The sequence below is a fragment of the Gymnoscopelus braueri genome, assembly GCF_963280865.1.
Source record: "Gymnoscopelus braueri genome assembly, chromosome: 5".
Lineage (NCBI taxonomy): Eukaryota > Metazoa > Chordata > Actinopteri > Myctophiformes > Myctophidae > Gymnoscopelus > Gymnoscopelus braueri.
Window position 1 is genome coordinate 31207547 of NC_137606.1, and position 23717 is coordinate 31231263.

The following is a 23717-nucleotide window of genomic DNA, read 5'->3' on the forward strand; positions in this document are numbered from 1 at the left end:
CTTTTCCAGACAGATTACATTTATTTAAAAGTCCAGTAGGTCGTTGTGAGCTGAGCTGTTGTGGTTGTAGTGAGCTACGATTAAAACCACTGTGGTTACAGAATGTGGATTGATTTTTAGGGGTAGAGGTTCGGGCCGCGGCCCTCACATCTAGAGGTTCGGGCTACGCGGCCCTCACATCTACTTTCAGTAGATGTCCATGCATGATGACCAGTGGCAGCAACATTTACAAGGTATTTTCCTGATCTTTAAAAAGCAAGACTTTTGCACACCTACAAAGGCGAAGGAGAAGACCAAACGAGGGCCCCAAAGTACTGAAAGAAAAACTCCTGCACACGGTCTTCAAATGCAAAAAAAGAAAAGGATTTAATGGAAATACAACAATGTTTCGGTCTGTTAGACCTTCATCACATTATCTATATTTTTTTTGCATTTGAAGACGGGTGTTTTGCAGTGTGCAGGAGTTTTTCTTTCGGTACATTTTCCTGATCTTGAAAAATAAAATGAAGATTTTCATAACAAATGATATCATTACATTATGATAATCAAGTCATAACCATTGTATAGTTTCAAATCATATAGTTTTAATCAGTATTCAGCAATATATTCATGTAGAGGCTGTGCCTGTTCAGGCAGTAATCAATTTTTTTTTCAAATATGTCTTCAATAACAGTTGCAGCAGCCATTGTTATGACTCAAGTGATGTAGATGGGGGTTATTTCTTATTACAGTAATTCAGTGTGCATCTGTATCTTAAGTGGGTGAGTATACTGGAGATTGCAGATCACAGAGCTGCAGTTTGAGTGATTATGTTGATATCTCCATCCTCTCCGAGTATCACTGAGCACATTCAGCTGCCATTTATTGAAGCTGAGCCAAACTGACATGGACTCCTAGTGTTCCTGTATCTGAATGCTTTCCTACAAGTTTACCATCACATTAACTACATTTTATTTCCATCTGTTGTTTGTCAATAATATAGTATTTTGAGTCCCAAAGCGGCAACAGGTATTCAGCATAAAAAATATATATTTTATTGGTGGAGTTTTGAAGAGGGCTAGGCTTGCCAGCCCTTTGGAATTAATGTGCATGGCTCTTGTTGAATCCATTATTTCTTAACTTTGGAGAGTTTGTTATGGCCGTCATTGCAAAAATAGTCATTCAGAGTGTGAAATGTTGATGTCGTACTTGACCCACAGTTCTAATTTAGGAGACTATAGGGGTGTGTAACTGCAACTGGAGCTTGGGGAATTGATGTAGCACTGCCATGTTTTTAAAATATACTATAAGGTACTCTATAAACAAACTGACAATGTACTGTATATGCTGTAACATACATAGTTTTTTCTTTTGATGGGCTGTTATTACTGAGGTCGTTAGTGACATATAAAATATCCTGGCATATCTACTGTAGGAATTACCTCTGAACACGATTCTTACATAGCTCCAGTCAAGGTGGCTATTTTCTTCCTGTGATGAGTGTGTAATCATGATTTAATTGACCTTTTCCAGTGCAATGAGTTAATACAATTATTCTGGGATCTTAAAGTACATTTAGACAGGCTTCTCAAGCATAGGTCAGGAGCACGGTGAGATTCAGTCCACTGTTCACTCCTCCTTGCCACTAGCATGTAATCAGTGGTTTCGTGGAGGCCACACGGAGTAGTTTTCACGCGCACGTTTTCACGCGCCCATGCTACTTGAATTATTTGATTAATCAAAAAAGTAGTAGTGAAATAATCACAGAGAAAATAATTGATAGTTGCAGCCCTAGTACAAAATGCAATATGCAAAGTGGCTTACTACTGGTATTATGATTTAAGAGAAGTCATACGGTACATTTCAGCATGCTGCTCTCCCCCAATTTGACATTTTGTAATGCCTTTTTGTCTGCGCATTTGCCTTTGAAAATAGTATATTGTATGTCTCCTCACAACAGATGTCCTTTTCATTTTATTTCCCTGCTATGTAAGTGACCAATAACTAGGCTTAACTACCCAATCAGTTTTTCTGCCTAGGCAGAAAATGTAATTGGAAACCATGTGCTTTACCTGAGAAAAACGCTGAAGCGTCAAAGTTTTTAGTTCATCGTGGTTGGGTGAAAAATAAATGTCAAGTTGGCTTTTTATGGTGGGACAGTGGCCATATACAGGACACAGTAAAATCCTCAGTTTTAATTTTACTCTGAGAGTGTACTAAAAATGGACCCTGGGCCCATTTAAAGAGAGGGTCACTGCCTGGTACTGATGGTGGTCTGCAGTGAGGAATCTGCCCATAAATGAGAGGCTGTAGGTAGAAGAAGTGTCCAGCAGTCTCTAGGCTGCTATATTTAGACAAAGGGCTTGTTACAGCATGCTGTGGCTTTATTAGAGTTGCCTGAACAGCTTGGTCGCTGAACTCACCACATGTGTCCCCCCCTCTCAGACATAAGTTAAGACATGAGGTTCCATGATACCATTGTTACTGGTTCACTGAGTGCTGCCTCTATTCTCTGAGCTTACTGATGAAGATGGCTTCTGGCTTCCTGGCTAAATTCCAAGCTTGGGGGATGGATGCCTTAGAGGAGGCCCAGAATGAAGTGGCATAGTTTTATAACCGGTATTGTCTGCACAAATGTAAACCCAAGTAGCTGTCCCAGCCTCAAACAGGGTTCTCACATGTCCTGAATTATAACTAGTCCATACCCAGGGATGTGCGCAGTCAAAGTATTTGCAGACTTTTAGTTATGTATGGGCAAGGCCTGTGTTTGATGTCTGCCTAACTGCAACAGTTCTAACACACACACACACAACGGCGGACCCCCAGCAAACACTCACACACACACGGCCGCAGACCCGTCGCCGCGTCGTGGACCCCACGCACGCACGCACACACACACACACACACACACACACACACACACACACACACACACACACACACACACACACACACACACACACACACACACACACACACACACACACACACACACACACACACACACACGCGCATCCACGGACCCATTGCCGCTCGCGGACACCCAGTGAGCACACACACACACACAGCCGCAGACCCGTCGCTCCCACAACCATGAGAAGTTGATGTTTAAAGGGGAAGACCACTCATTTTCAACTTTGAACTATGTCTTTAATACACCTTAGAGCTGTTGTGTGGAAATAAGAAAAAAGTCCCCCCCGATTTCTGTGTTGCCTAGAAAAGGATAATTGATTGAGGTCATGTGATCAGTGACATACGCAGGGTGTACTTTTGGCTCCGCCCCCTCAGCTCTGGTATTGTATTATGTTAGCACAGTTCTACGGAACAGGTCCCACCAACATTTCACTCCTTGTACTTGTGACGAATGAAACCCTTCTTGATCTTGTGACGTGTTGTGCACTGTGTTTTCTGCTTGTATATTCTATCAAGTTCAAGTTGTGAGTTTGTCTGGACAAATATGCCCATATGTGAACAATATGGAGACGTCGACTCAGTGCAATGCAGCATTATTAGCCAATGGTTTTCGTTGTGTGTCAGACCAGAGCTTGATCAGTCAGAGATAGTAGTAGGGATACACATGGGGAGTGAGAACTGTAGCTGCTATGCAAAAAATACTGTCTGTTAGTGTAACACAAACTCACTTTGTTTACAACAACATCAGTGTTTTTGATCCTGCATGCTATTGCCGGTCAATCACATGTAATGTTGCCCTGGCTATCCAAGCCCATTTTCCACCTGCCTGGTTTGATGCCCACCCACTACACTAATGTGTTGTCAGTCATCCCCTACATACCGTGCTCTTCTTGAGATGACCAATTTTATGCTTGCTGAACTTCAAGAATGGTGTTATTGATTTTTTTTCCTTCGACTTTCTTAATAATGTTTATTTGTGACTCGAAAAGGGCAATAGGCCCAGATAAGATGCGTTCCCATCCCCCCGCCCCGATGTTATGACCTCGAATTTTCAAGGGTGCTTAAAATCTAATAAGAAGCTTTCAGAGGGAAAGAGATCCCTACCTTCACTCTGTGCTGTGCTGTGGCTGTGCAGTGCCCGCATGCTACTAAATCTGACATTCTCTCACCTTCCTGCCTCCTCCCTTGTCTCCCTCCCTCCCTATATCCCTCCTCTGTGCAGTTGGTGGGTGGCGAGTTTGATTTGGAGATGAACTTCATCATCCAGGACGCGGAGAGTATCTGCTGTATGGTGGAGCTGCTGGAGCACTGTGACGTCACCTGCCAAGCGGAGATCTGGAGCATGTTCACTGCCGTCCTTCGCAAGAGCGTCCGCAACCTGCAGACGAGCACGGAGGTGGGCGTCATCCAGCAGGTGCTCCTCCAGATGAGCTCCGTGGACGACATGATCGCAGGTACCGATTTGTCAGTTAACTGAGCAATTCAAATGTGACCTGTGACCTTTGACACTCAAGCCATATCATGGCTTAATTTCAACAGTGATCGTTCAATGGGGAACATGGCCTGTAATTCATCATATCGTTCTATTATATGAAAATGTGACATAATACTTAAATCGCCACCAACCTCAGCGAGTTTTCCGTGGCTGGGGAGTGGCGATCATTTTCCATTGTGAGCTCTCACCACACAAATTGCACTGCAAGTGTTATGTCCGATTTGCATGTCTTTCTCACAATAGAATAGGGCTGTCAGTTTTCCTCTATAATCCCATTCGAATTTCAATGCTTTATTATTTTTTATATTCAAATATGTTCGAATATTTTATATAATTATATAAAATAATGTATAGTTGTACAATAATAAACACCCACGTGCACACATACAAATGCAACACATGCAATAACAGACTAAACAAAATAGTGAAACCAACTATATTATTTAAGGGTTATGGCTCTAATTTAGGTTAATTATTTTTTTTTTATAAGAAGAGAGTAATATATATTGGGGCTCTCTCTCGTCTGTGACCCATCACCACGTTATGTCTGTAAGTTCCTGCATAGTGCCTTCTGTGTTTTCTTCGGTGTACAACAGTGTCGCGCAGGGAACACAGCTGACCTACAAGCCCACACGCGTTGCATCAGCGATGAATCGTGGGCTTGCAGATCAGGTGGAGCTACAGCTCCACTGCATGTTGAAGGGACGGCTGTGCGACAGACAGAGAGAAGCAGAGAAGAGTTCCTCTTACAGACAGACAATGTTGCATAAAAATATTTGCTGTTGTCATAATTATAATAATAGTTTCTTAAATGTAACTTTCAAGGGAAGTTTACAGGGGAAACTTTAAGGGCTGAACCTTTGGTGTGTCTCCACGTGAGTCAGAGTCAGGCACACACACACACACACACACACACACACACACACACACACACACACACACACACACACACACACACACACACAGGCGCGTGGCTGAGCGTGCACAACACAATTGGGTGATATGGCATGCGACAACATTCTTTCTGTGTGCAGTGCAAGCTTTATTGTTGATCATGTGAAAGCATTTGTTTTCGCATTGGTAGGTCAGGAAAATACACTTATATATATATATATATAAATAAAAAATATTTTTTTTTACTGAAATTCTTTTCACATTCGAATTATATATTCAAATCATGAAATTTGTTCTGACAGCCCTACAATAGAACGATAGGATTCACATTAAATATCAGCAAATTTCCCCTTTAACTAACAGTGTATCCAAGTCAGAAAAATACCTCTGTGTGTTAACCATTCTCCCATCACTGAACACAAGTATCTCCTCCCTGCTCCTGGGAGCCTCAACGATGCACCTTTTCAAGGCGGCCAGGAACGTCCCCACTTCGGAGCAGATGCAGGAGCTTAGACGGCTGAGTGATGAGGCCCTACAGCTCAACGCATCAGCCTTATCCGCCATCGGCCACGCCATGGCGTTTATGGTGTCCATGGAGAGGGCGAGATGGTTGGACCTCTCCTGCCTCTCTGAGACCGAACGGGCCGGTGTCATGGATAAGCCCATAAGCCAAGACGGTCTGTTCGGTGCTGCCGTCGACGCCCTAACAGCCACCCGGAGGCTGAGGCGGAGGCACGATGGGGTCCCAAGGGCCCCCGTCCCCAGTGCGGCACAACCAGCTGCCGCCGTACCGGGACACCAGCACCCCTCGCCCACCCACCTGGACCCAGGATATCGCTTCTGGATGCCCGCTGACCGGGTGGCCCAGGCCAGGTTCGTGGGCGACCCAGCTTAAAAACAGCACGCGGTGCGGGTTCAAGCCCCGACCCTAACGACAACCTAAATGGCATCCATATGAGTGGAGGAACGGCGATGGACAACGCCACCTCCCGCTATCCGCCCCACTTTCTGGGAGCCGATTCGAACGGGGTGCACGCGGCGTTCTGGACGCCTGGCTGAGCAAAGGACTTTGCAAAAATATATTGTACATTCAAATATAATGTAAATATATGTATACAGCCCATTGAGCCCAAGGCATGTATTATTATTTCCGTTGAAATAAAAAGGCTATTTTCTGTTAAAACATTGTCTGTTTTCTTCAACATAAACAACAAGGGTTACAGGCTGTACATGTGATGATGCCCAGAACATAGGGGCGATGAGCCTGCTGCTCCTGACTCCGAAAATGTCTCAGGGCAGCAGGACGAATGTTTCAGCATCACTGCTGATCCGAGCGGTAATGCCCGCCCGCTTCCCGTCTGTCACAACCTTTATTCTGAAGGACTGAGCGGATATCCGTCCCCTGAGTGATTATATAGGCGGAGGGTAGTACCTCCATGTCAGGGGAACGAATCAGGATCCAGCCAAGGGGTTTGTTGTCTGGAAGTTTATCAAGATAATGCTTCTGTGTTTGCGCTAGAGCATACATGGGCAACTGGCGGCCCGGGGGCCACATACTTTAAAAAATAGCCAAATAAAATCTGGATTCCAGGCATTAATGTCTGTGTGCAGCTTGTGGAAAAGCGGAGATATTTTACTAAACACACGTTTTCTGGCAGAACTTTCAAATGGATATGAAACTACAGGACGATATCTGACTCCAAGTCTTAGGAATTCATTATTGGGTGAGTACAGACGGAGTTTAGAGCACTTTTACGCCGCGCAAATCGTGCTGCTCACAGCGCACCGGCCAGACCGATCTATGACTGTGTATTTGAAATAAATGAAATGTATGTAAGATCACAGACATTCTAGGGCTAGTAGATCGGCTACTTTTGCTACTTTTGTGTGACAGAATGGCGAAGTACGGCATTAATTTACGGAAAGTTAAAATACGGAGATAAGAGGTGTCTGCCCGACAGTATATGCAATGTGGCCCTCTGGAGTGAGTGTGGAAATATAGTGGCCCTCTACATCATCAAAGTTGCCCAACCCTGCGCTAGAGGGCACTCTGTCGAAGACAATCAGCTGAAGGGGGTAGAATGAAGGCCTATCACTCACCAAGGTCAGGGGAGGACTCTGGTTCCTCCTGAGTCAAGATAACGGTACGATCACTCCTACGAGATCAAAAGGGATGGCTCCAGTGGAGTTGTGGTTCATTCTTCCACTATAAAATAAAAAATAGAAATCACTCCATTTTCTCGACTGTCTTTTGAAGCAGAATCTGTTGAGACCTTATCATGTTTACTGTATTTCTAGTTCCCTCCTATGATGTCATGTTGACCTTTGACTGACTCTGATCATGACTTTTATGTGTATTTCTGCCTGGCTCCAAATTCTTATCATTTAATATGATAAATCGTCAAGCATATTCCTTCTGTGCAGATAGGACCCTAACCTGTCGGGCGCAGTTTAGCAATTCAGACCAAAAGAAAATAATTGCACTGCTGCAGGTATGCACTTTATTCTGTATTTATAAGGAGGTTTTATCATTTGGAATAATTTTAATGCTTAAAAAACATGCATAGATTTGACTTTATTATACAGAACAAACTAAATGTACTTTGCAGCCCAATGAAACTGATGTTTCACAAACAATGGAACAAACAATAGGCTGTAGTTTAAATGCCAAGGAAGATATAATTACAATGCTATTTTGACTGATTGAAATAGCATTTGACTGATTGTGTTTGCTGGTCGACTGATGCACGCGCTGTTATTATGTTGAATAGATGTACTGTAGACTCTAAAACACCTGCTTGTTTTCAGACTTTGCACTCTGGCAACAGGGTGCAAGTGTGCTGTGCAGCAGATTAACCCATTAAGACCTGGAACTGTGTCATTTTTAGATTTGAGCTAAAAAGCTTTATTTTACACTTTGGCTATTCAAAAATAGCAGATATACAAGCTCATAGCGCGGCACCGAGTGCCGCGCTATGAGCTTGTAGATCTGCTATTTTTGAAAAATCTTGAAAATGTGTGCAAATCTTTGAATATATATATTTTTAAAGCGAATATTTTTAACTCAAATCTTTGCTTCTGGGGGTCCCTGGAACAAAATATTTTGATGGGGGTCCGCGGCCAAAAACATATAATTTTGGGGGTCCTTGACATGAAAAAGTTTGAGAACCACTGATATAGAAACATACGTTTTTCAGAAAACTGTTGGGATTTAGGAGACATGTAGAATCGACTTCAGGTCTCAATGGGTTAAAAAAAACAGAGTGAACCTGCAATAAACCTGTATTTTGCATTACAATGGGAAAGAAAAGTTGTAAAAAGCTCATTTCCATCTTCAAAGTACCCATAATTGATAGGCTGAAAAACCTCCAGGTGGGGGAGGTGGTAATCCCACAGAGGTTATAGATAGATAGACCTGACCTTAACTATTATGCACCAGGGCTCAAGTATAATCGCATGAGAGAAGTTTGCTAGAGCAAATATACTTTCAGCTATTTTCAGGAGCATAACACTGTCGGTAAATTCTTTCATCATGGGTAGTGTGAAAAAGCCAGTTGGTATAGTTTGATACATCCCTTCTTCAAACATTGAAATTCTACAGGCTATAAGAAAAAAAAGAAGAAGACCGGGAAAAAGCAAAAGGAAGAAAAATCTCATTAGTCATAGTGTGCTTTGGAAAGAGATTGAATGGCAGTTAAACGAATATTGCATTTTCAGTACTGTTTACTTCAAGAGTTGAGAATAATGAAATATTTTCTGCCTTGCTTTCTGGTAATGCATGACCCTCCAGCTATCTGTAACCACCCCAGTATACAGGTGATTTTCATTATCTTTCCTGATAGCTTAAGGTAATAGCCATGTTATGTCAATGCTGTAACCATTACAGTGATCAGCGATATGTTTGTGTGTTTGGTTTGTCAGTGTTAAAGTTAACTTAGCAATTTAATAACGCAATTGTTTAGACAAGTCTGGACATGATGCAGTGGTAAAGTGTCAGCATTTGGCAACAAATAATGCAGAAGAGCTCCTAGGCTGTACCCTTGCAACACAGAATATGTACATTTTCTTTGTTTATAGCAAATATGTACACTTTTAAAATCCCCTGAATAAAGTTTTACTCTGAGAGTGTAAACATTTTACACTCTGAGTGTACAATGAATTTTACAGTATATCAAACCACCAGTTATGTTACAGACAAATACAGTATATCTACAGTACATCCTTTAGGTATTTTGCTTAAAATGTATGACAAAATGTGTTATTCCAGTTGATGAATGCAAAGCCTTTTCCTTAACAGAATAACTGTGTCAACCAAGTTAAACACTTTGATTCAGCATTCAGTTGTCAATGTCCCCCTGAAGCCTGAGTTATACTTGTAGTTGTGTGTGGATATTGTGCAAAAAAAAAGAAGCTCAGAGCATGCGCAACTGTGCATAACTAAGGCTTAACATTGCTGCAAGCGTCTCTTGGATGAATAGTGTATAATAGAATTTTATACACACTGGACCGGGAGAGAATGAAGTTAAATTGACAGTTCATTATCTTCTCATGAGAAGTACTACACGTGAATCCTTAACAATAGCCTTGTGCCATCAAAGCCGCCCCTCTGGGATGAAGTGGAATTCTGTAACTACATTTGTTATACTCTAATGTATTTTCTGATTGCTTTCTTCCCTTTTTCCTCCCCCTCTGTTTGTGTGTGCGTGTGCGTGCGTCTCTGTGCACATACTGTACATGCAATTTATATGCTTATGTGTTTGCTGTCTGTGTGCTATGCTGCCTTTCCAGACTTGCTGGTGGACATGCTGGGAGTGCTGGCCAGCTACAGTATCACAGTCAAGGAGCTAAAGCTCCTCTTCAGTATGCTGCAAGGAGAAGGAGGCATCTGGGTAAGTCACACGCCAGTTTTCTGTACAGTATTGTATGAGCCTAATTCTATGCACAACTGGAAATAACCCACGAATTACAGAGTTTCTGATGAAAAACACTTTTTCCAGTTGAAAATTTATTTTGGTCGAGGGGTGCCATATAATTCGCACAGTGTGACACACACAATCCATTTAGCCCTCTAGACAGCCATCAGACAGAACTGTTCTGGGGCTTGTTGTGCTGCCCTCTAGACAGCCATCAGACAGAACTGTTCTGGGACTTGTTGTGCTATCGACATGCTGCATAATGTTGAAATTGGTAGTGTATTGACTGTCTGCAGTCAACATACGGTTGCTGGTATATATCAAGGAAGGTAAATTAAGGAAAGGACACCCACGTCATTTTCTCTATCCAGCAATTCCAGCTGGCAGATTCGTCGCACTGGGTGGTAAACTGCAGCCGGGAGTTCGATGAAATGCATTGCCGTCAATTGGAGCCAGGTGGACCAGTTTATAAATAATCACTAGTTCTGAACGATTGAGACCTTTGGTGCGAGTTTGCCACCCATGAGCGTCATGGCGCATGCCCGGTGTCCAGCTCGTCCCTTCCTTCTGATCTAAGCTCAACATTTATTAAATGTTTTGTGCTTGACAGTACATTACATTACATTACATTACATTACAGTCATTTAGCAGACGCTTTTATCCAAAGCGACTTACAATAAGTGCATTCAACATAGGTAGGGAACGAAACTACTAATCACCAGAAGTCTTAAGTGCATTCTCTTTCATAACCAAGCAACAAAGAGTATACCTAGCGCTAAGGTAAAAGTGCAATATATGATCAGCTACCTACTTTCTTAAACAAAATAAGTGTATCGAATAAACAAGATCCAATAAAACAATAAAACAAGAGCTCGTACAACTAGCTAACAACAAGTAGGCAAGGCGAGGAGGAAGGGTAGTGTTTCCTGAAGAGGTGGGTTTTCAGCCTGCGGTGAAAGATGGGCAGTGACTCTGCTGTCCTGACATCAGTGGGGAGTTCATTCCACCACTGACAGTACTCTTTCTATCTTTATTCGTCTGCAGCCACAGCATGCAGTCAAGCTGCTGTCAGTGCTCAATCAGATGCCCCAGAGACATGGTCCAGATACCTTCTTCAACTTTCCTGGTCGCAGTGCAGCAGTAAGTCCTTCACAATCACTTATATGGTCACTTTTGAACTGGGGATTAGCTTTATTTGTTCATACTGTGTATATACATGTACATATTCCCCCATTTGCGACAGGGTCTTATGATGTAATGTGCCCTAAGTGGGCAAACATGAATTGTGCAAATCAAGGAAATAGGTTGTTATTTTTATTTTTATTCCACAAGTTTAAAGAAGAATCCATCCAATATGCAGTAACAAACGGCGGTTTTAGGATTTAGGATTTTTTTCAGCTTCTTCAGAATTCAAATATGTATATTATCTTTTTGAACTATTTTCAGATTTCAAACAATGACACATCATTTGAAAAACCTGTAAAAACAATAAGAAACAAACCCTGAAACATGACTGTGCCCTATACCAAGGGTTCCCAAACTTTTTGAACTAGGGACCCCCCACCCTGACAAGCAATACATTAAGTTTGACTCGGTTTCACGGATGAATATTGTGAAAATAGCCGCATTGCGAGGTGTTGTGATATTTGGTATTAAAAAGGTCTTAAAAGTCCTTACATTTTCACTTTGGAAATGTGCAGATAGATACACTTAACTCTCTCAGTGCCAATGAAATAAAAAAATATGTTCATGCTGTGCCAGCAATTATTTTATTTTTTTCAAAGTAAAAAAAAGTGCTTAGGAAGCGAGATACAGCCTTTTTCAGTTATAAGTTAAACAAGGAGTGGATGGAGCTGCAAATCTTCAGATAATGATATCTTGGGTTCTGAAAATAAATAAATAAATATATACTGTGTATATATATATATATATTTTTTACTCTGGATAACTCGTTCTGGCACTGAGGGCATTCAGAAAAAACTCGGGATAACTCGTGGCTTGGCACTGAGAGAGTTAATAAACTTATACTGTATGTTGGTTTGTTTACTGTTGAGTGAGAAAACAATGTTGCACATTAAGCTAATCATCTGGGGACCCCCCCAATAATTTGGGGACCCCCCTGTGGGTCCTGAACCCCTATTTTGGGAACCACTGCCCTATACTAATACTTGCGGCACATTATATAATCCACTGTCACATTTTTACTCTCCTTTCTATATCCTTCTCCACCTTTTTAACTTTTTCTTGTTTTGGGTTGGTGGTGGGAGCTTCATAATGTTTGAACTGCATGGGATGAAAACAAACATAGATGTGTTTGGTATTGGTAAAACATAAGTTTTATAACGTTTTTATTAAGTAATGAAAAAAGTGGTTGTAGGCTACTGAAATACTAATATGATTGTTTGAAAGGAAAAAATCACACCCAGTGTGAAGTGGGCGGTGTCACAGTGGTCATCATAGTGATGGAAGCTCACTTCCAAGCTCACTCCAAGCTCACTTTTTTTGGATTTGGAAGTGCAGAATCCTATTTATAGGTTATTAATGTCATCATGTGTCTCGCTAGCCAATCACAGTGCTGAATAGAGTCAGCCAATAGAGTCAGCCAATCACAGTACAGGAAAGTGGGCCAGGTGGGCCAATCACAGTGCAGGAAACTAATACTAATGAGGTGTCCCAACCCCACTTATAGGGGCGGCTACACCGCCCAAAAAAATGTTATTTATATACAATTATGGGTTGCTAATTTAACGATTCAGTGACCAATGATTCAATCCACTGCCGTGGCTATGGTTGAGGTGCCGGTAATGAATAATTATGAGTCAACTGTGCATGCCGAGTAACATCTTTTTATGTGAATGAGGGTAAAGGCTATAGTATAAACACTGATTGGCTATTGGACAGGCAAAATAGGGAATGGAAAGCCACATTATTTTTTACATTACAAAATCACTTAACTTTTGAAAAAAAAAAAAAAAGATGATACAGCAAAAAAGTTCCTTGGGGATTGAAATGTATAACCTCTAACAAAAACAAGTAATCATTTTTGTGACTGAACTAGAGTCGGTGAAAAAGCAAAAGCATTTTTCGTTTGTTCCTTTTCATGACGTGATGCACAATGCAGCATTCAAACACAAAGTGACAGGCTGCAAATCCTGCGGCAACAAAGTGATAGGCTACAGTACACGTCATTTCCAATGGAAGCCAGTGACATGAAGATACTGTACAAAGCGATGCCTTATACAGTACTGTATAGTGAGATCCTCTTCTATTTGTATATTGTGATCATCTTACTCCATCTGTCCACAGGCCATTGCTTTACCTCCTATAGCTAAGTGGCCTTATCAGAATGGGTTCACTCTCAACACCTGGTTCAGAATGGATCCTTTGAACAATATCAATGTCGACAAGGATAAACCATACCTTTACTGGTGAGTATACAATAATTGTATTGATTGTAATTCTTTACCTGTACATATTGAGTACAGTATTTTTGCAGTACCCCAGAGCGTCTCCCAAAGTTCAAGGTTGCAGTAAGTGGCATAAACCCTATCAACAAATGGACACTTAAATAGAGTGCAATGGGGGGGGGGGTTGGGGGTGGAACCAACACTCCACTTGGATTGTTGGCCAGGGTGTTGAAAGGAAGGAAGGGTGCAGGAAGGGGTGTGAGGGTGCATCATATCCTGGAGGTAGAGGGGGTGCCATGCCCCTGTATTATCACCAGTGAATACAGGTCAAGTGTTGTAGACTTGACTGAATAACATACTAAGTCCCATCCCTTGCATTTGTAAACTTACTTGGGCAAGAAAACAGATTAAACTGTGTGTGTGTGTGTGTGTGTGTGTGTGTGTGTGTGTGTGTGTGTGTGTGTGTGTGTGTGTGTGTGTGTGTGTGTGTGTGTGTGTGTGTGTGTGTGTGTGTGTGTGTGTGTGTGTGTGTGTGTGTGTGTGTGTTTTCCATACTATGATTGTGATGTGTTTGTATCATTTAGAATTAGAAGATACGTAAATCTACCAGCAGATTATAATGTGCAAACTTGTATTTTTAAAGTTTTGGCAGCCTGCACCACTAATATAATTATGTCTGTTAAAGGACCTAATGTTTTCTAATAATGTGGTTTATAATAGGACAAAGGGGGAATTAGGCTAGATTATCTGATTAAAGCCAGTGTGGATTTGAACTGTGGTGGCTGGTGCCGGCTGGACTGAGGTGGAAAGCTACAGGTTTAGACTTTGTATTGGTCCTTTAAGCCCACTCTCCACCAGACCGACTTTGGGCCAACTTGGCGTCGGGAAGCGTTTGATATAGTCGTCCAGTCGGTTAGGGGTCCGTCGGGTGGTCCGTCGGGACCTTTTCGGCCGACCGAGAGCCGACCGAACATGTTCAGTTCTTTGGCCGACTGGGGCCCGACTGGTAGTAGCCATGTTGCAGAGAAGAAGTGACAACAACACCGCAGCGAGGGCTGTCGGTGTTGCCAGATTATGTGAGAGAAACAAGCGACCATGTCTATGAAAACCTACATTCACTGTTTCTCGTTGTCGCTCCCAGAGAGAGAGATTGATTGATTTGACCTAATTTTGCGCTGTGGTGATGTCATTTATTGGGAGCAGGTGTGTAAGATTCCAATAGTATAAACATTTTAATTGGCTTTCATATACTCTTAATATATTTTTTTCAAATTAGATTTGGCCTTATAGATCGAAATGTGCTCAGTTTTAGCTATTTTCTGGGTGTTAATTTCAATACATTAATTAAAGTATTTGTTTTTGATTATTCGAATAACCGTTTTAAAAAATGTTGTGTACACGTCAGCAGTGGTGGAAAAAGTACTCAAATGTTTTAATTGAGTAAAAGTATCAATGCAATAGATGTACTCTGAGTCTGTTACAAGTAAAAGTCCGGAATTCAACATTTACTTGAGTAAAAGTACTAAAGTATTGGTATAAAAATGTACTTAAAGTACCAAAAGTAAAAGTACTAAAATGTTTGAAAATATCAGATCTACAAGCTCAGAACGCGTGCATCGCAACACGTTGTGAGCTTGTAGATCTGCTATTTTCAAATAGCTTATAGGTATAGAATAGGGCTAAAGTGGTTAATGTATGTTTTATAATGATTTATATCTGCAAAGTAACTAGTAACTAAACATTTCAAATAATTGTTGTGGAGTAAAAGTATAGACCATTGGAAATACTCCAGTAAAGTAAAAGTACCTCAAAATTGTACTTAAGTACAGTACTTGAGTAAATGTACTAGTTACTTTACACCACTGCACGTCAGTGAAGAAAAAAAGAAAAAACGCTGGGAACATCCCTATATTTACAAGTGACTTTGCAGGGAAACAAGCCCAAAGTCGCTTATAATAAGCAGACCTGGCAACGCTGGCAGGCTAGGCTGAAAGTAATCTCTCAAGAACAGCAGAGGGCGCTGTTTTTCCTTTTTATTTGTCGATGGGTTCCCACATTGGGCTGGAAGTTATAACGCATTAGCATTTCAATGGGCACGTCGGCTGACAGACTAAATGCCAACTTTTGCCAACCAAATACCAGTCTGTTGCAGTCTGAAGTAGTCTGAAATAGTCTGAACGAGTCTGTTTGATGGAGAGTCACCTTTAGCAGCAAATGTTAAGCAAGCCTCAAAAAACCTAGGAGTCTTATTTGATCAATACGTGGTCCAATCCTGTTTATTTCAATTAAGAAGCATTGCCAAAGTCAATCCATATTAACCTTTCAAGATCTTGAAAGAAATAATATTTTTGTTTCTTCCTGTCTTTATTGCTGTAATGCACTATTCACCATTCTGAGTTGCTACTCTGTGTCTCGGCTCTCTAGCCTTTTAACAAACTAGATTTTCAACCCGCTATGCAGCCTTCAAATCTAGTCCTACAGTATGTTGCGCTGATAAGAGCAATGGACACCGAAGTAGAAGTATGGTCATTTGAAGTGTTAAACCCTGCTATAACACTGCTGCCGAGCAGCGATGCACTCAGGTCCCAGTTCCACTGTCATACCTGTGCGACCTTGTGTTTGAGAGCCACTTCCTGGTAAAACTGGAAGTGAACAGATCCACTTTAAGGTTGCAATTGAACTCCACACCCCTCAGAGAGTGTGTGGGTGAAGTTTCAAGGCAATCCAACAAACCGGAAGTAGGAAGGGGAAAAACGGAAAGTAGTAATTTTTAATTAAATTGGAAGTCTGTGGGACCACCAACCAAGTTTGGGGCGTTTAGCATGCTGGGAACTGGAGTTATGGCTGTTTAAACCTCAGCCTATAGGAACACAGAGGGGGCGAAGCAATGATGCGCGCGGCCCCTAGGTGCCACAGGTGTGCCCTGGTGTGGCTATTCCGGTGGCAGACCACTGAACAGTGTTTGTGCCAAGTTTGGTGCAGATCGGAGCAACGGCGTGCCTCGCAGATTCGTATGTTGCGTTTGTGACGTCCACCCACCCGCCTGCCCGCCGTCGGTTCACCCTGTAGGCAACTTGAATATTGAATACACAACGTACTGTAAGTTTCACATTACACCTGTGCTAGCCGCTCTACATTGTTTAGTTTTATCACCTACAAAGCACTACACTGGCTGGCCCACTTTACATAATACAAATTGCATCCCCTGGACACTTTGAGATCTTTCAGGTCTTCTGACCAAGGCCTTCTGTCCTGAAACCTAGGCTAAATACGACATGGTAACCGAGCCTTTGCAGTTGTAGCTCACAGCCTCACACTCTCCGGAACCATAGTTATAAAAAATCTCTTTTTAAAGAAGTTGTTTAAAAACTCTTACTTTGTGAACTTTTTTCGTAAGCACTTTGTTTTGTTTATCTTATTTCTATTTTTGTAATGTTTTTATTGTTCAGCACATTGTACTCTTGTTTCTAAAGGCGCTTTCTAATAAAGTTTTCTTACTGTATTTACTTTGTGGAAGTAAGAATTAGTTTAGTTTGTCTGCAGAGCCTGCACAGAGGCCTCACCCTTGTAGAGGCTTGTGGGTAATTAGTGCTTAGATCAATAGCCCAGAAGTGCAGTATTTATTAGCTATTGTTCTCACTGGGGAGCGAAGCCTCAAGATGGAAGTATAGAATAGAATGGGCGGTGGTAAAAGACAGAAACACAAATGATAATTAAGTGGAAAAGATGGCGCTTGCCAGAGGGGAAATCACGTTCTCAGCAATTAGTCCAAAATAACAGTTACAGCCCATTTAAGTGCTTGATGCCATTGCTGTTGTTGGATAACACTTGAAAGAAATCCCTGTGAAGAAATCCATTACTTATGGAAGAAATTGCTGTAAATCTCAAATTTTCCATGTATAGGAACTTAAAGAGAAAATAAAGGTGGCTAAACCCAATTTATTTGCATTAATTTGTTCCTGTTGTTGTTACAGTTTCACAAAACAGGCTACAGTACATACAGTACATATATGTTTTGCTAATCCTGTTTATGCATTGCTCTCAGTAGCTCAGAGCACAGCGTCAGGGCTAGAGAGGAAAAATTATCCTTCTTTCAGAAGTAGACTATATTGTTGCTTGTGTGCAAGAGACAGACAGAAAGAGATGCTGCTCTGTCTCTCTCTTATTCTAGAAGAGAGAGAGAGAGAGAGAGAGTGTAATCACCAGCAGGCAGGTCCCCTGCCACTGAAACAGCCCGACGAACTCAATGGTAGCCAGGTCTGGGACTTCATATCTCTCTCACGCCCTGCATGCATCCCACAGCATAAAAGCCTATCTCTCTTTATCAGCCCTGGAAAAGGAGCCAATGTTTGTTTCAGTTGATCCCAGCAGCTGGCAGTGTGGTGGGGGCTTTGAAGAGGGTACTCTGTGATGTACCCAAACATAGTCAGAGAGTGTGTGTAGGTGGCTGTGTGAAGAGGCTGTTGTCTGCCCAAGCAGGGCAAGAAGAGAGAGGTGGTGGCGGGTTTCATGTTGAAATACTGTTCTCTGTTCTGGATGACTGCCAGAGGTCGTGCTTAACACTGAATGATATCCATCTTGTGCACGCACAGGTCAAGTAATTAATATCAACAACCTGTGACCTGGGATGACGGTGGGCGTGGAATGTGCTAGCATACGTACATAATGGATGTAATCATCATCAAGGATGTCCCTGCAGAATCTTTTTGCCAAGATTCCGAGTGACAGAACTAGTAATTCAGAATTACATACAAAACTCTCATTCTATTTCATTCTTCCTGAGTGCTTAACACTGGATGTCTAGTATCAACAAAGTCACAAGGAATCCCACCTTGCCGGGAACACCCTAATGGACCCTGAAAGACAGCATTCGCAACTGCATGGGTTGCGGCGACATTGACCCTGTAAAACCAGGCAAAAGTGTATTGAAATGTTCCCTGGGTAAGACACTTAACTCCTAACTGCCCCTCTGGGCGCCGTATTAATGACACTTCCCCACTGCCAATATTTCAAACGCTTACTGAACCTAAACTATAAAAGAGAAAGAAAACAGGCTCTGCTGAAAAAAGTAAATTTGCCTTAAGGCTTAACAAGGGGAGGACAGCACACCTGTGGCTCATCTCCCACAGCATGGCTCTTGAAAACACCCGTCTCCTCAGAGTTAGAAAGGTGTTTCAAAACTGTAGCTGCGGAAGTAATTGCAGCCCTTGGAGGATGCAAAGTGCATCTCCAACCCTTTGAATTGGTTTATGTACGCCAGCACATTCCCTGCCCACCCCAGGTCATACCAGGTCACACTTGACTTTGTTGATATTGAGATATATTATATCTCAGATATATTATTACTTGATCTGTGCGTGGGCGAGACAGATATCATTCAGTGTTAATCACTGCCTCTGGCAGTCAGGAAGAATAAAATGAAACAGGATGTTGGTATTCTCACAATGTGTATGGGGGTGCTTCTCTTCTAGAGACGCCTTACATCCAGGTAGGTGAGAGAAAGAGCAGGTGTAGAAAGGGAAGAAGAAGGTGTAGACTTCACTGTGCAATAATACACTATGAAGTCAAACAGCAACTTTCCGTGATTTCAAGATCTTGAGCTAGACCACTAGGATGGTTGATTAGAATAACATTGTTATTACGGTTGTTTTTTCAACCATGAAAGTTGAGTCCTTTAGCTGAGTTGAGTGCACGTTGTGAAAACATTGTATTTACATGGCATAGTTTAATAGATGTATTAGTCATCCAAATGATATAAACAATATTTTTAAGCAAATTCTAAATATTACAGATACATTGCCGTGTTTTATGTTTCCATCAGACACTTCCTTTACAGAAAATTAAGATTGTAGCAGACTGGACTTTTTAAATACATCCATTACACCCTGTTTGTTGATTAAATTAAATTGATTCCACCTGTCAAGTTAACAACTCACAGTATTTATGAACTTTCACTTACAGCTTTCGAACGAGTAAGGGCATCGGGTACTCGGCACATTTTGTTGGCAACTGTTTGATTGTGACATCGCTCAAGTCAAAAGGAAAAGGGTTCCAGCACTGTGTGAAATATGACTTTCAGCCCAGGAAGGTAAGTGCAACTATTATTTCTAATCACTCTCAGGCTGTTATAATGAAGTGCTTGAATTAGAGTACAGCTTAGCTTAGATTCTTTTACATTTTTTTTATGTTTATTGTTTTTTTTTTAGATCCCCCCCCCCCCCCCCATATGAGGTCATTATTCATGAACATACATATATACAGTACATATATACCCCTCATTTCCCGCCCTTCCACCCACCCTCCCACTCTTCCCAGATGCAGAGACAACACTGAGAAAAGAAAAAAAAAGTTAGGAAATAAATAATACAATTAAAATAAATAAAAGACATGCATACATAAAAAATTATAACATTAATAATAATAATATAAACAGTAGCAATGACCGCAACAGCAGTAACAATGTTTGAGCAGGCATAGGCAGACAGACGTTCATAGTGGAAATATTTTGGTATTTAAAGCATACCTATACAAATGGCCTTGAAAATGTATCTAGCCTTAATCCCCTTATAAATTGAGTCAACCTGATTGGGGAGAGATAATTAAATAAAAGAAGAAAAAAAAGGAGAGCGAGGAAAGAAAGATTCTCAGGCACTTAAACCCTATCTAAGTCTATAATGTCAGTGGTTAAAGGGTAGCTTCTTGATTTTTAATCAGAATTCGATCGTTATATTGTGAGAGGGATGTGAAAAGACCTTTCAATAGAATGATACTGTAGGTTCAGCTACAGTATACATGATTCATTCCACAGGCACCATAGACCATTACTGACATTAAGTGAATTTGAAATGTGAAATTCAACATTTTAAGCTCCTCTTGAAACTGTATCTGGCAAAACAGTCCACTACACTAGCCCCTAACTCCCTGCCCATCACCGTTTCTCAGATAAACTGCAAGTTGCAAATCTATACATAGACATGAGGTTTTTAAGACCCCAAGAGGACTTTAACAGGTGTACTGTAATTTAATGTAAAATAGAAGAGCAAATGAAAATTAATTTAGTGTGGAATGTTTGAGTATGCTACCTGTCCCTGCAGAGAAACCAAGCTGGCTCAAGGCATGTGTTAGAGCCCTCACTTAACACCTGGGAACAGATTCTTCTGTTCTTCCTACCTTGGTGTAGATTTAGTTACTGAGTATACAATTATGTGTTTGGTCTCAGATATCTGATGAATGCTATAATGAAACTGCGTCTTTCCCTGTGAGTATTACCCCTTTTTTGTGGCCAGTTGATATTCTATTAAACTGCTGCCGACAGTGTTCCTCCTGGGTCTGAAAAATAAACACTTGGTATAGTCACTTAAAAAATATCCTAAATACTGCTGTGGGTGTCTGCGCTCTGCCAGTCTTGATTCCCACAATGCTGTTTGGGTCTTGTGAGTGTACTTCAACAAAAAAACAACTAGATAAAGGAAGACACCTCCAGAAAAGAGTGCAATATCTGCACTGATGTTTCCTCAGCCTTTTGTCAGAGGAAATATCATCGGAACATCAATTCACACCCCCACTATACAGCTATGCAGGTGGGGATAGTCCCTCTGACTGCACTGCTTTACACTGCTACTCTCTCAATGTGTTGCATAGCCATGTGATGAACATATATCATTCCGATTTTTCATATTCCATACCGATTGGCTATGGCTTCCAAAGTTTGCAGTTGGGACATATTTAAAAAACGAATGGCAAATTTGAGTCATACATTGAGGGGCCTCTGAAAACAACACAGAGCCAAAATTGATTTTATTTACACTCATAGGGGGTGCCACAAATGCCACAATTGCCACTTTTGGTTGCAGAATTGTTTTTGTGAGTCATGTGACAATGACCATCAAAAAGGGTTTTGATATTCCATACTGTTTGCCTGAAATTGGCTTCAAACTTTTTTGGGCGGGCCTATGTTTACAAAAAATTATAATGTCTTATATCATCTATGCAACATCCAATCAACCTCTATAGAGCGCACCTCCAAAATCACTTTCTCTGCTGCCCATAGGGCGCTATTTCCCTCTGCAGCTTCCTCGTGATAAATGTTTCAAATCGGCCTCACTGTGGCATTATAACAGGCTGATATAACAGGCCTATAACTGTTGAACCATAGGCCATACAATCAAAATATGTCATCAAATGGACATCATGGATTCACAGGGAAGCCACGCCGTTATTAGACACCGTCTTGTTTAAACTACACTGTACATTTTGGAGTGTACAAATTGAACCAAATGGATGTGTAAGCATTTGTACACTATGAGTTAAATGAACACTGAGGATTTTACTCTATAATGGTATGCACTGGTAGGAAATTAAATGAGGGGTCTCATCACGTAATTTTTGTTAATTGTGACAAATCAACATAAGGGGTTTAGCAGTATGAGTTCAAAGACATACTAAGTCTAATTACTCACATTATTCTAGATCCACTAAAACCCTGAAGGGATCTAAAAATAAATGTACCAATTATTAAGTCTGATTGTACCTCATTTTAGAACCGTAGGTTGCAATTTCTGTACTTTAAAGAAAAATGTGGGCTTCATTTTAAAACATTAATGCAAATTGGAGGGTCAAAGATGACCTCAGAGGTGTGCTTCATGTTAGACTCAGCTTTTAGAAACTATGCACAGCATTTGTTTTCTAAAATAAAATAATGACCTGTACTTGTCATTGAGTATTGACAGAGGGTGTACTGCATATGGTTATTAAATCTCTTTAAATCTGTCTTTATTGTCACCCTTAGTGGTACATGATCAGTATAGTCCACATCTACAACCGCTGGAGGAACAGTGAGATTCGATGCTACGTTAATGGACAACTGGTTTCCTATGGCGACATGGCATGGCATGTCAACACAAATGATGTAAGCATACTTTCCCCAAACACTTCCATCCTGTTGACACTTTAGATTTGGCTTTTATGCTTGCAGCCTTGGTTTTTGAAAGGAAAAGTGCTCAGGGAAGAGAGAGGGTTATGGCTGAAGGTTGTTTTGTAGTTATTTGGGGCTTTTGTTTCGTATTTCTTTTGTTCATTATGTATTTGTCTTAACCAGTATCAGGTAAATAGTCATTTGTAGTGTGTCTGCAAATATTTGTGCTGTTAGATGGTGTTTACATACCTTATAAACTTATTGTGCGAGCGTCACGGAGCCCTTCACTGTGGAGGTGCTGGATGGTAGAGGCTGGGAGATAAATCTTGTGTAGTCCAGCGTAGAGACACCCTTGGGGCCAGGCATGGGGCTGGTCTGAATGGAACTACAGGGAAGAACTACAGTAAGATTTACGTCTGTGATGTCACAGTTCAAAAGTCCTCAACTTCATTAAAATGGGATTTGGGCGTAAAATCTGTGAAGTTGCCCTTTAAGTTATTGACTAATAGCTAAAAGGATAGGTGATCAGTGATATTCACATTGAAATAATTAATTGTGGTTATGGAGACTAAATACGTTTGTGAATATCAACTTTTAGTTTAGAGAACATTTTGATTATTTTAACGTGCTGGTATTTTTACCCACAAATGTGGAGGAAAATTGACAAAATCTGGTAAGATGCATAATTATTGTAAGCTGTTGTGGATGCCTGATCCATTTAAATCATTGTCAGTTCCTCAGGCTTTGTATAAAACTGATTAAGCTGACCTGACAGTGGGACGTTCACAACTTGTGGCTCAGTATGACACTGTTTCATAATGACATTTTGCTCAGTGAAATACGCCTGTGTTTTTCCTGTGTCTTCCTATTCAATTGTCTGTGGAGTTGGAATTTAGTTCCCCCTATCATGGGGTAATGGCATGACCTCTCTTCTCTGTCTCTCTCCCAGAGTTATGATAAATGTTTCCTGGGGTCCTCAGAGACGGCAGACGCTAACAGAGTATTCTGCGGACAGCTAGGGGCCGTCTATGTATTCAGTGAAGCTCTCAATCCAGCACAGATATTTGCAATTCATCAGCTTGGACCAGGCTATAAGGTATGTACTTGCCTGGCTAAATGAGATTACACACATGCAGACTGCATCACCTATCAATCTCTGAAATCAATGCTGCCATGCTGCAGTTCTATGCCTTGTGGCTCTG

The 23717-nt window shown here is 41.2% G+C and overlaps 1 protein-coding gene across 1 annotated transcript in view; it reads left to right on the forward strand.

Moving 5' to 3' along the window:
* LOC308086198 (neurobeachin-like) overlaps positions 1–23717 on the forward strand; it is a gene marked incomplete at its 5' end in the record, with an annotated part of 275853 nt that overhangs the window by 66162 nt on the left and 185974 nt on the right. The window contains 7 exon segments of the mRNA XM_080429641.1: positions 4115–4346; positions 10070–10170; positions 11239–11334; positions 13501–13622; positions 19563–19689; positions 22390–22509; positions 23465–23611. Coding sequence (XP_080285767.1) covers positions 4115–4346; positions 10070–10170; positions 11239–11334; positions 13501–13622; positions 19563–19689; positions 22390–22509; positions 23465–23611 — 945 coding nt within the window.